The sequence below is a fragment of the Lethenteron reissneri genome, chromosome 26 (assembly GCF_015708825.2).
Source record: "Lethenteron reissneri isolate LAM-NWPU_2019-01 chromosome 26, ASM1570882v1, whole genome shotgun sequence".
Taxonomy (NCBI): Eukaryota; Metazoa; Chordata; class Hyperoartia; order Petromyzontiformes; family Petromyzontidae; genus Lethenteron; species Lethenteron reissneri.
In genome coordinates, this window is record NC_083804.1 from 18,792,761 (window position 1) to 18,806,106 (window position 13,346).

The 13,346-nt window shown below is 44.9% G+C and overlaps 1 protein-coding gene across 1 annotated transcript in view; it reads right to left on the reverse strand.

Annotated features, from left to right (window-relative positions):
- Window positions 1-13,346, reverse strand: part of LOC133347779 (H(+)/Cl(-) exchange transporter 4-like) — a 30,290-nt gene that overhangs the window by 5,265 nt on the left and 11,679 nt on the right. The window contains exons 5-12 of the mRNA XM_061560382.1: window positions 12,696-12,883; window positions 11,922-12,044; window positions 10,505-10,711; window positions 8,794-8,874; window positions 7,890-8,162; window positions 6,393-6,737; window positions 5,223-5,409; window positions 786-1,051 (exon numbers count right to left, since the gene is read on the reverse strand). Of these exons, the coding sequence (XP_061416366.1) occupies window positions 786-1,051; window positions 5,223-5,409; window positions 6,393-6,737; window positions 7,890-8,162; window positions 8,794-8,874; window positions 10,505-10,711; window positions 11,922-12,044; window positions 12,696-12,883 (1,670 nt within the window). The remainder of the gene's footprint in view (window positions 1-785; window positions 1,052-5,222; window positions 5,410-6,392; window positions 6,738-7,889; window positions 8,163-8,793; window positions 8,875-10,504; window positions 10,712-11,921; window positions 12,045-12,695; window positions 12,884-13,346) is intronic.

The following is a 13,346-nucleotide window of genomic DNA, read 5'->3' on the forward strand; positions in this document are numbered from 1 at the left end:
TGCAGTTGCCTGTGGGGAGCAGAATTTCGTTGTGGCCACTTGTAGCTGTAGTTCGTGTAGTTGCACAAAGTTGCCAGAGGAGGCAGCCTGATGTTTTCATGTGGTTGCTTATGGCAGTAGCATGTGGTTGCATGCATTTTCTCATGTTGGTGGCTTGTGTGAATATGGTTGCTAGGGGTGATATGCAATTGCACGTAGATGTCTGTTGCAGTAATTATGTTGTTCTATGTGATTGGTCATGGTAGTAACATATGATGCTTCTATATTCCATAGTGGCAGCATGTGGTTGCCCATGGCAGTATTATGTGGTTGCATGTGTAGCTGCATGCATATGTGAGTAGCCATCCATGGCTGTAGCTTGTGGGTGCGTGTGTTTTCCCATGGTAGTAGCATGTAGTTGCTCATGACAATAGTATGTGGCTGCCCGTGACAGTAGTATGTAGTTGCCTGTGGCAGTAGAATGTGGTTGCTCATAGCAGAAGAATGTGTTCCTATGGTGGTAGCATGTGGTTACTCAGGGCAATAAGTAGCTTGTGGTTGCTCTTTGTAGAAGAATGTGGTTACCTATGACAGCAGCAAGTGGTTGCGCGTGGAAGTAGGCTGATTGGAAGGTGTGTGTGTGTGTGTGCGGCTACCAGTGGTGGTATCGTCTGGTGGCATGTGATTTCTCGTGGCTATATCATGTTTGCTCGCTGCGGAACTGGCGTGTAGTTACGCCTACACTGGCGGTGTCGAGCGGTGTCCAGCGGTTGCCCAAGGTTACCCCGAGGGCGTGCGACACTGACCTGCGTCAGGAGCGTGAGCGGCGGCTCACCGGGACGCGGGTGCATGGCGTGGGCCGCCAGCGTGGTGTGCGTCACCTCCTCCTTGGCCTCGAGGAACGGGTACCCGTTGAGGCGAATGTGCGCCTCGTAAATTCCCTCGCGGCCAAAGGCATCGCCCACCCACTTGCTCGTCATGATGGCCGCCATCAGTGGCACAATGTACTCCAGGCCGCCCGTCAGCTCGAACACGATCACCACCAGCGACACCGTCATGCGAGTCACACCCGCTGGCAGGGGGGCGAGTGACGCGGGAATGAGTAGCGCAGGCGAGCGCACGTGCGTCACATGTGATAACCTGACTTAGCAAGACGCTAACGTGTTACAATCATGGCATACGGCGCGCATAACGCAAGGTGCATGTGCACACGCAGGGCACAACAGGGATATGATGATTCATGTGACAATTCATTGCTATGATTCAATAAGTCATCACGATTCTGGGTTTAAATTTGAGTCGTGAATCTTGCAGCTGCTGCTGATGATGATGACGACAGTGCATGGCAGATACATCGAAGATGAATGAAAACGACGATGATGACAAATACGGATGATAATGAGTAATAATCATGAGGAGTATGATAAAATACTGATGATAATTAATATACTTATAGTGGTAGAAGATTATGTATTTAGTTTTATTAAATTTTACGTGACCGAATTAAACAGAGCGATACAGCCCAACATGCCTTCAAAGGGTTAGAACATATTAAAATATCCATAATAAACAAATTACACAAGGACTGTCTATCACAACGTGTGATGTGGCAGAAAAAAAGGGGGGGATAAGAAATAGGGGAGGGTGGGAGTCTAACCTAGGCGCATTTCAGAATCAACCCTCATGTCCCTTCCATGAACAGGGAAGAGATGGTGGGGATTAGTCGGTAGTAAAGTGTGCAGGTGTTGGGAGCAAAAAATGAGGATGCCACATTCTGTTGTGAATCTCGTCGGTTTTTCTAAAGTAAAATGATCGCTCAATACAGGCAAACTTAAGCATTCTCTCAAACAATGCCTTTAGAGTGAGAGGATTGTGATTCTGTCATTCACCGAGTATCACTAACCTCAACATTAAGAATTATATCGTCAAACTCCACAAATCCGCGTTGATGTGGGAAATGCTATTCATTGATTTTCTCATCTGTTGTGATACTCTGCAATGAAAGCAAATAAATCGTGGAAAAATCACAGATATTATGAGCTCTGTTTTCTTTGGCAGCCAGGTCTAAAAGGTAGCAAACCTGAGCACACGTAGGTCTAATGGGCGTCAAATAAAGTTACAGGCACTGAAAAAGTGAGAGGTTCCGCCCTGTAATTGCTTGCTCACATCATTGATGGCAGAAGGGCCTCCACAAGAGCAATCCCCAGAAGGTATTTGGTCCACTCTTACAAACCTGTTTAGATGTATTTGGAAGAGGTGGGCCTACCCACATTGTACCTGCCAATCAACTTACTGTGGTGTGCCCATGTATTCTGCTGGGTGAACAGAGGCACATTGGGGTGTTTCTCTGCAAAACGGCACCTAATATTAAGATTGTTTGGTTTTTAATTTTATCTAAATCATATTGAAATACCCAAAAACTAACTTGAAATGATCGACTTGGTTTAATTCATTTGAATCATCATGATGGTTGTTTTGTAACGTGTTTAATAGTAACAACATCTTTTTTAAATCTTAAGTGCCTTTTCAGGAGGCTTTCCCTCACAATATTTCGTGACCTTTCAAGGAATCACTGTTTCTTCCCTGCACCTTAGCCGTGAATTTTACAATAAATTACTGTGCCTTAGCAATAGTCCAGATCACGAGTTGTATTAAGTTTGGGTTTAATCTTGATTTGAAGCTTTGTAACTCAAGGAATCCATACTCTTTGGTTCTTTCGGTAAAGTCACATAGGTAGAAATAAAATAAAAACAAATCACGACGTTTCGATTGCAACACAAGCAATCATCATCAGGTGGGAAAACCAATGTTTTGCTGAAGTGGCAGAGAGATGCAGTGGTAAGAGGTTATATAGATAAGAGAGAGGGGAGGGGCAAGAGGGGAGAGAAGGGGGGGGAGCGTTGCGTGGACGCTAGGAGAGGGACGTGAAGCTGGAGGGGGGGGGGAGTGGGCAGGGCTGGAAGTGGGAGGCCGAGAGCGCTGGGGATGCGGGGGGGGGGGGTAACTCGGGTTTAAGTTTGGGGTTTGATACCTCATCTTGCACATTACAGGGTGCCCCTCCACCCAAGCACTGTTAGTGGTGAAGTTCATTTACAGATTTGGAACAATCACCTTAAATCATACCACCAATTACTAATCAAAGCTAAAACTGACTATTATTATAATCGGGTCTATGACGCTGCAGGGGACTCAAAAACATTACACAAAACAATTAGTTCACATCGAAAAAAAAACATCCTTCATTCTCACTCCATCTGTGGCTCAACGAGAGAAATCGTTTATTACTTTCATCAAAAAGTGCAAAATATTAGATCATCAATCATAATCCCATCTGTGTTTTATTGTTTTTTTTTTCTGATTCCTCACTACTTGGACCTACCCCCCATTAGTTTCCGAAAATGACATCATTAACATTATTCATAACTTAAAAAACACCGTTAGTCTTGACCCTGTGCCATCTTCATTCATTGTTTCACTTTCAGCTGCTTTAATTTCATTTATTACTCCCTGGTATTTCCATTTGCGCTTAAGGTAGCTGCTGTCACTCCAGTTATCAAGAATCCATCACTTAATCCTGATGCGCCTGCAAACTACCGCCGTATTTCAAATCTTCCATTCCTATCCAAGGTCATCAAACGTGGCATATACAATCATATAATTAAGCATCTTCTTCAAAATAACCTCGATGACCAAATTCAATCTGGTATTGGAAGAAAAAAAAATCACTCAACTGCAACTGCTTTACATCTCGTCTCAAATTATCTTATCCACTGACTCGTTACCTCTTTCTTACTTGCTTCTCCTGGATGTATCCTCTGCATCTGACACTCTTGGTCATTCTATTCTCCTCGAGTGCCTTCACAGCCATGTCGGCTGCTCTGTTGCCTTAGTAACTTAGTTCTCTTATCTCTCTGATCGGGTGTATTACGTTTCTATAAACGGTGTCACATCCTCTCACAAGCCTTTGTTTCGTGGTGTTTCCCAAGGGTACCATTGTGGGTTCTCTTCTATTTACCGTATATATTAGTCCTCTTGGCAGACTCATGTCAAGCTTTTGTATAAGACACCATTCATTGGCTGATGATGCACAGATTTATATTATTTCAATCAATCTGATTTAAATACACTTTCCACTCTATCTTCCTGTCTCACTGCAGTTTCTGACTGTATCGCAACACATTTTGTTCACCCAAATAATGGAAAGACTAAAGTCCTCTTCGTTGAGAAAGAAAATCTATTAGCTCACAGCATTAGCAATCTGTTTGCTTGACTCTGATCTATATATTAGCCAACAGGCATGAAATCTGGGTTTCATTCTTGACTCTAATCTCTCCTTTTCCGTGTCTCTCTCTGCGTGTGTGTCTCTCTATGTGTCTCTCCCATGTGTGTGTCTCTCTCTTTGTTTGTCTCTCTCTCTCTGTGTGTCTCTCTATCTCTCTGTATGTGTCTCTCTCCGTGTCTGTGTTTGTCCTCTCTCTCTCTGTATATGTGTCTCTCTCCGAGCTTGCATTCACACCTGATGATGGTTGCTTGTGTTGCAATCGAAACGTCGTATTCTATTATTTATTTTATTTTATTTCTACGCGACTTTACCGAAAGAACCAAAGAATAAATGCATTAATTCATATTTACTGTACCTACAACAGCCCGTCGTTAACAGGAGAATGCTCCGTAAGCAAAAACATTGGGCTCTATGGAGACCCATCACTAAACGATTAGTCGGTAACAGGGGTGGTCTTTTTAGAGGGGTTCTACTGTATTTAAATCCGAACTATAGGCCTATTTTATTCATCCAGGCATACACTGAAAAATAGGTAAACGCATTTTGGACATTTGCCTAATTGATCTAAATTAGTCATAACTTTTTAGCATTCCACCACCCCTCCTGTGAAGGTTTCCTGGCTTTGTTGAGAAGTTGGGATTGTGGTCTGGGATGTGACCTAATGGACTAACATTTTTGTTGTTTGTGCCTTTTTTTCTGGTGCAATTTCTTTAGCTATTTATTCTTTTTTTTTGCTTTGAAGTCGGGTTTTCATTTGCTTGGTAGTAGATATAGGATTTGGTCCTTATATATAATTAATGTGCAGAGTTATGGGAAGCAATTAACATGAATGACGCTATATAAAATGAAAAAAATATTTTTCTTATTAACTGTGACTGTTTTTCCAAAGCAATTTATGGTTAAGTGGTCATGATAAGTGACAGGGTTAAGTTGAGGGTTACAGTTAAGAGTTCATGCTCACCCAGGCATGCAGTGGCGCCCACCATGGCGTAGAGGCCAGGCGTGACGCAGCTTGTGCCTGGGCTACACCAGCCATCGATGCCCAGTGCAGCGCCGTGGCTCCATGCCATCCGCTGCACCCCAATGCCCAGCAGCCGCCCGGCTACTGCGCCCACCGCCATGCTTGGGATGAACAGGCCCGACGGCACCTGCAGCCACAACAACAAGCACCACAGTAGCCGTGTCGTTATACTCACCAAGCACTTTTTGAAACTCTGGGACAAAGCCCATGTGTGTCGGAACACACAGAGGGTCTCTCTCCATCCTAATCACATTGAATACTCTCAATCTTGTCACATGTCCAAAGTCAAAGCAGGTTTGAAAAATAAGAAAAGCTTTTACCCTTTCTGGCAATAAGAGAGGTGTTAAGATGTTCAAACACCAAATAGAAACCTTTTGCGAGAAAGCAAGTCTGCATTAACCAGACGACTTGTGGTGCACATGCAAACAAACTCTGATCATATAGATGCCCTTGCAAAAGGTTTCTAATTGGCGTTTGAACGTCTTAACACCTGTTTTATTTCCAGAAAGGGTAAAACCTATTCTTGTTTTTCATGCTTTAATACTGGCATGATATTGATCTTGGTTATTTCTTGGATACATAAAACGAAACTAAAATCTTTTAAGTTTACCAGGTAAGGCCCACTGAGCTATAAAGCTCTTTTTCAGAAGCAACCTGGCCACAAATGTGTCTAAATGTGAAGGGAAAAACCAGAGGACCCGGAGGTGAATCCACACAACCACGGGGAGAACATGCAAACTCCAAATATACAGACATCAGGGTTGGGATCAAACCCACAACCTCCTCCATACTAGGAAAGGTATCTAACATTTTGCCACCGTGGATGATAGCCCGAGCATACCCGTTGGATGAAAGATTGCCTGTAGGTATGGGCTGCAAGGTGGCCAGATGAAGATACAGCTATGAGCTTAGTTCATAAATAGATTCTATGGATTTGGTCTGTCTGTGGATTGAATCTGTCTGTGAGTGTTAATCCTGCATGTGTGTGATGTTTTATTTCTGAGTACTTCAATTTCCCCTCACATACCAAATACTCACTGGTCAAATACCATACCTTATGAGCACAGGTGCCCGCTCTATACCTTATGAACTCGGTCGACTGCTACGTACCTTCATGCCGAACGTGAACACGGTGATGACCACCTTGAAGACGAGGGCCAGGCCAAGCAGCCACAGTGATGCATTCTGGGAATCCAGATCAGGGGGCGCAGCTGTGGTCGTGGTGACGGGGGTGGTCCAACTTGTGACGTTGTCGGCGAGGCCCGACGGGGATGGGGACGGAGAGGAGGATGGCGATGGGTACGGGGAGGACGGAGGGGAGAGCCCGCAGAGTGGGGATGCCTGCTGCAAGGGGTTGCAGTCGCGCAGCAGCTCTGCGATGAGGGAGCTGCTGCTCTTGCGCGTGTATGGGTTCGGGTAGGAGAGCACAGCCGTCACCAGCGCCACCACCAGCACCTGCATCCCCGGTGGAGATACAACCAGGAATGGAAGGACAGCGATGATATGGGGGAAAGGAAGGAATGGGGGAAAAATTTGATACAGAAAGATGGGGAATGAAACAGAGACATGGGATGCCAGGGCATTTCACAGAGACATTAAAGGAATGGGGTGACGGACAGAGAGAGAGAAGGAAAGAGGTGATGCAGCAATAATGAAGAAAAGGCGCAACAGAGAGACAAGGAGGAACTAGGCAACACAGAAACACATGAGAAATGGTTGACAGAGAGATATGAAAGGACAGAGATGACACAAAGACAGAGAAGGGTAGTGGAGCATGGACACGGAGAGCCATTGAGGATATGGAGAGACACAGGAAGCAAGTGATGTCATCAAAATGATCCATAAGAGCAAGGGGGCACAGGGAGGCCAAGGGACAGAGGTAGAAGTGTTGGGTGATCAGAGAGGTCAGGGCCGAGTGAAGACAAAATGACACGAGAGCCATTGAAGACAAAGAGACAAGACGTTTTCATGATCAACACAACCAGTTCGAGTGCTAATGTCATCTTCATTGTCATAATAACCAGAACAGCATTTGGTGGATGTTGATCAGAGTGATGTTAAATCGTTAGCCTATACAATTTGGGAGCATTGTACTGTGATGTTGATAATGATAATGATGATAATTGTGATGTGTGCTGTTAAAGTCACCTGAAAAACTGTGTAAGGAGATGGTCTCGTGGTTGCAGTCACCTCAAATACAGGTGATGAGGATGACGGTAATAAAGATGATGACAATAAAGTCATGATTGTCTTGACTGTGATCACTTCAATCACAGTGTACAGTGGAAATAATACTAACAGTAATACATATTAATTATTTACAACAGTTTTTCACTCCACTGTTGGATGAAGGCTTCTATCCACATCGGTGATAGGGATAGGTTTAGCCATTTATCACCACATTAATCGATGCTGGTTTGGTGAAGGGAAAGGGGTCAGGGTCAGTTTCAAATATCACTCTCCCCTGATGGTGGCTATGACCATGAATCAAATTCAGTTTCGATGTTCACAGCGCAGTGCACTGACCACTACTCCTCCCAATCATAGCAACAATTATAACGATGACGTCAATGATGATGATGATGATGGCATCATCGTGGCCATCACCTCGGTGACAGGGAAGTGTCCGAGGCGGGAAAACTTGCGCCGGCGGCACCAGGCAATGTTGAATTTGATGAAGGCAGCACCCCAGAGACCTCCGAATACGCCAAGCGCGACGAAGGGCAGCAGCTCGGGCAGGTGCCACGGCCGTCGGTACTGCACGTAGAAGAGCACCAGGTGGCTGCTCCCGAAGGGGTTAAGAGCACGGAGCACGAACGCTGCCACCAGCGCCGCGAAGAACGAGCGCCACAGCGTCTTCATCGGGAAGTAGTAGCTCACCTGCACCAGAGGTCAGCGCCACGAGGGCAGGAGGCGGTGGGGGCGGAAGAGTTTGGTGGGTGGTCAACGAGGATTGAAGATATAGTAATGGTTCGTGCAGCAGGTGAAGGGGAAGATTATGACGATGTGCGCAGTGTGATATGCATTGGAGAACATACACGGAAGTTAGATACATCGTATTGAGGGTATTGAAAAGTGAGCAGGCTTGGGCAGGACACATTGCTAAGACAGGATTATGGCCAGTGGTTGAGACTAACGATGGAGTGGCAGCCAAAGGAGGAAGCATGCCTCAGAGGACGTTTACCGTGGACACTGAGAGACAAAATCAACTTGTGTGCAAGTGCTCAATATATTGGTGCATGTTAAGACCGTAAAAGTTGGTTATGGTTTGGGGAAGCATTCATCCAACAATCGATAGATCATGGCCGATGATTATATAGAGGCGTTATGACCTCATAATGTAATGTCGCATAGACAATGACGTTAAGACATTACGTGACATATGACATCAGGTAGCCCACCAGCACACACTAATTTGATTGTGTTGCCCGCCAGCAACTATAACTGGAGAACCTGCTGCAAATAATGTGGATAATGACAATAATGATGGTGGTGTAGATTACGTGATTACCTCCTCCAAGCTGAAGAGAACACCTCCAATAGGTGCCCCAAATGCCACCGACACCCCTGCTGCAGAGGCAGCTGAAAGTACCTGCGTGGGAACACATGACACAAGACAAAGATCCCCCATATAGCTATAACAGACTTTTTGGGAAAGTGCTTTAAGTGAGCACCTGTGAAGGCTGGCATGGCACATGAGGGGGGTAGGTGGCCAGCACCATGCCCGGCCACCTTTGTCTCCCTCGTGGCAATGTTTACTCACCACACCAGGTACTCATTTGAGACTGAGTTGGCCTAGGGGAGGCCGAGGACCGGTTCAGATAATCGTCATTCGTGTCGGCCATGATCGGGAATCGAACTCAGATCGCCGAGTACATAGCGCAGCGTGCCAACCACCACATTACCGATCCCCACATACGTGACACGCACATGTATACACACACACAGCGGAGGGGGCTGATCCATAATTCCACTATAAATCCCTGAGAGAAGCACACATGGACCAAGAGCATGAAACCAAGCTCTATTGTTATTAGATGGCTCAAATTAACATGATCAGGAGGTTACAAGTCTAAATCCCAGTTGGGGGTCAAATCAGCCAAATACCATCACAGTCAATAAAAATAGGTACTACTTTGCAGAGAGTCTAAAAGTATGATCTAAGGAGTGCCTGGCCTCCGATAAGGAATGTATAATTTACACAATGGCTGGGGTACAAGCAGACAGCGCTCTATTGTCTGTACAGATGCACTTTTACCTAAACTCTATGATACAGTACACGGATGCATCCATTCCAGGTGGTTGAATGCAGTCCCTCAGCCATACCAGCTCAACATTCTGACATAGACATTGAGGCCCATTAGAGATACTGTAGATAGACCCACACACACATTCCTCAGGTTTTGAATGTGTATGGACTTCTTCTGCCTGCTGTGACACAAGCGTTATGAATCATCTGACGGAGGGAAACAAAACTGGTCACCTTCATAGACGTGGAAAATAAACCTCTCGTGAAGAAGCATAAAATATAATAAACATATTTCAAATATTGTACGACATGAAAATAACTACGAGGTTGGACTGTAAAATGTAGGTATTTTGAGATGTTGAATATTACAAATGAAGAATGTTTGTTGAACATCACCAAAGAGGAAATGGCATAGTGGGGGGCTCACCGTACGAGAACCTAAAGGGCAGCTTCTTGGACTGCCACTCAGTGGGGAAGTAGATTTAAACAAGCAAGAGGAAAGCAGTTTTAAAATAACCATAATGGTGTTTATTTATCCAGGAGAGCCTCGCCAAGCCACAAGACTCCTTACCAGGAGAGTCACGCATTGAGACACGTTGGCCAATTCCATTTATGAGTGTATGGCATGCAGGAGGAAACCGGCATACGGGAGAAAACCCGCAAATATGAAGGAATAATAAAGCTCGACACAAGCATTCAACAAGTAATGTCCTCTGCCGCCACCTTCTGGCCACCACGTAGCTGGGCAGGTTTAGAAGTTACACAAAACCAGAATGACCACCAACCCTTGCCTCAAAAGTGCCAGGATTACAAGCGCATGCCATCGTACTCAGCGTAATGGCTGGTCACACGTGAGCAGCAATGGGAAGTTATTCAGCAACAAAGGAACAGAAACAGCTGACATTATATTATTTTCAACTTTTAAAAGCGGAGGTGTGTTCTAAACAAAAAGAATGAAGTCCATGGCGCGCACCTCCCTCTTCTTGGCCTCGTTGGTGCGGTACTTGGGGAAGAGGTAGCTGAAGATGTTTCCGCAGCAGCAGGCGACGTGAACTAAGGGCCCCTCCTTGCCCAGGCTGAGCCCGGACGACACTGCGAGCACCAGCGTCACCGTCTTGATGAGCAGCGTCCACTTACCCAGGTAGCCCCGGATGATGAAGCCACTCAGGATCGTCTTGATCTGGATCCAGAAGCACAGGAACACACACATCCGAGTCGACCGAGAAAAGACCAGAGATGGTGTTGGATAATAACAGTGCAGCGCCTCTTATTTGCAGCAGACTTTTTATAACCGCTACTTAATGATTTTATCCATGCTACAAATTGATTTGTGGAAAATCCCGTTATTTAAGGATAATTTTTTTCCCTCTAATCTGAATTTACACGCAGACAAAATGAGTCAACCTCCCTTCAAAGTCCAACCTCGCATTCACATCGTGCACTCTACAAAGCAAGACATACGATGACTGGAAGGTCTTGAGATGTGGGTTGAGGGACGTTGAATGGGGAAAATAATTTAGATGTAGAAACAGATAAAAAAAAGTTCTAGAGCAGGCACCGGAGGAGCTGTTTAGTTTGAATAACTTGCCACTTTGACCATCACGGGGTGTTTCAAAATAAGCAGTGTAGATTCCTTTAGAGGCCTTTCATTGCTTAGGTTGTGTTTATTTAATCTCTCACAAACCCATGGCATATCCAAGCATGGCTGCAACCAGAGATGTTCACACAAGTTCTTCTGAAAAACAATTAAAGTGGCCTTTTATCTTTTTGCACAAAGGCAACACTTTCCCACTTACTCTGCTAATAGATTGGTGTTTGTTTGTCAGATAATAAATATTGTAAATGTCAACTGGAATTTTGCCAAATTTTACGAGAAAATTTTTTTTCATGTATTTTTCATGAGTCAAGAGATTGTATTTAGCCAAATTCATATTTGTGTGATGTTTTAAAACTGTTCATTTGTGACCAGAATGAAAGAAAAAAACTCACTACAACTGAGATTTTAGTTTTGTCAGATCGAGCGACCTCGATTTGAAGCCAGAATCTGAGCTATGCCAGCGTTGCACTCTGACCTCTGAGCCACATGGCCACCTCTTATCCATGTCTTCTAGCTGACAAGATGAGTAATCTAGAAGTAGAGATCAATTAATCGTATTGTTTGTGTATTTGTATAGCGATGAGAAATCACTTGGGGACGTTGGCAAAATATCTCTATTATCCATGAGTTCATCCACATAGATAAACTCATGGATATCTGCAGTCTATTTCACAGACAGGAACAAACATTAAATAAACCAATAGCACCCCCGACACCATCATGGATAAAGGAAAATAACACGTAAAAAATAACACGACACTCCAATCGGATGATCAGATGCAGGAAAAGTCACCTCAGGAATCCCGGAGCCACACGCATAGGGAGCAAACATCTTGACGAGCAGGACAGCCACGAGTGCCAGGAAGACAGCCCAGAGCACGTACAATATGTAGTTACATATATAGGAGCCGGCACCCTGCACAGCCACAACAACAAACCAATGACACAAGTTCACATCAAGCTAAATAATACATCCCGCAGCAGAGCCCCGGCTGCCCCAGCTGTTTGAACCAAACCACACAAAAACCTTCTTTCATGTCTTCTGGTTTTGCCTAAAAGACCACACCATGTACCAAGACATGATCCATTCTTCTTAATGATCTTTTCGGTACTTCCTTGCCCCCCTTCATTTACAAATACCGGTCCAGCTCTCAGCAGAGGAAGTGGCAACCTCTCCTCACCAGCAAGCAATGGCCTTTTATTTCTGGAGGCTCACCAAGTTACGGTTCAGTCTCTTCCCTCCGCCCTGTGGGGGCTTAGCCATCGAACATCAGACATGCATGTCATCTTGGAGCCTCCAGCACATGGTTATTTGTTCACTTTGTTGTATTTTGCTCAAGAGATAAACTTGCATATTCTGCCTCATTCGCTGCATTAACCCAGATATAGAATTAGAATACCATTTGCTAATGAAAATTTAAAAAAATCTGAATTAATAATGGATTCTTACATGTGTTACTAAATGATGCTTCAATAATGCATTGTTACACAAACAGTCCCATGGATCCTTTATCTCCATGCACCTGAGCCTCCTGAATGCCCCATATCTCCCTTGTCGCTGTCCTACCTCATCAGTACGCATCACAAGCTGTCCCCAGCTGTGCCACTGTGGACATCGGTCTCGTTGCAAGAAGGTGGTTTCGTTGGACGTCCAGCAACACTGTTCGCGGTTGAACCAGAATGCAGGCAGGCAAATGCCCTCCTTGAGCTGTGACATCCAGTCGGCCGCAATATCGATCAAGCCTGCCAACGCACCTGCACGCATACGCACGCATGCACAGGCGCGTGAGAAAATACTGGTACAGACAACTATGCCTGTGGAAAAGTACACCACAAGGCAAGCAGTGGACCATATACGTAAGCACAGCCAGATGTTATGGGCTTCTCTGCCTCAGCACTGCTTCGTCATTCAAGTTCCCTCCATCCAGTCGGATATTGTGCTTTCCTCTTAATTTCGGCAACTTAACTATTTTCTATCTATTGAGCAGTACCTTCACAAACATCCTTTCCTCCAGAGCCTATTTTAGCAATACTTCTCCTCTTGATAAAATGCCCAATCTAGATATTGTGCCTTTTCTGGATTTTTATAGTTTAGGCAATCTCCTGTAGACCCACAGTAGCACTTCCTCAATTACTCTTTCTTTTGATCTAACCGATTTTCTACATTTCTATGCCACACCCACATCTTACAACTTCCCAGTCTTCTAATGTTGGCCTT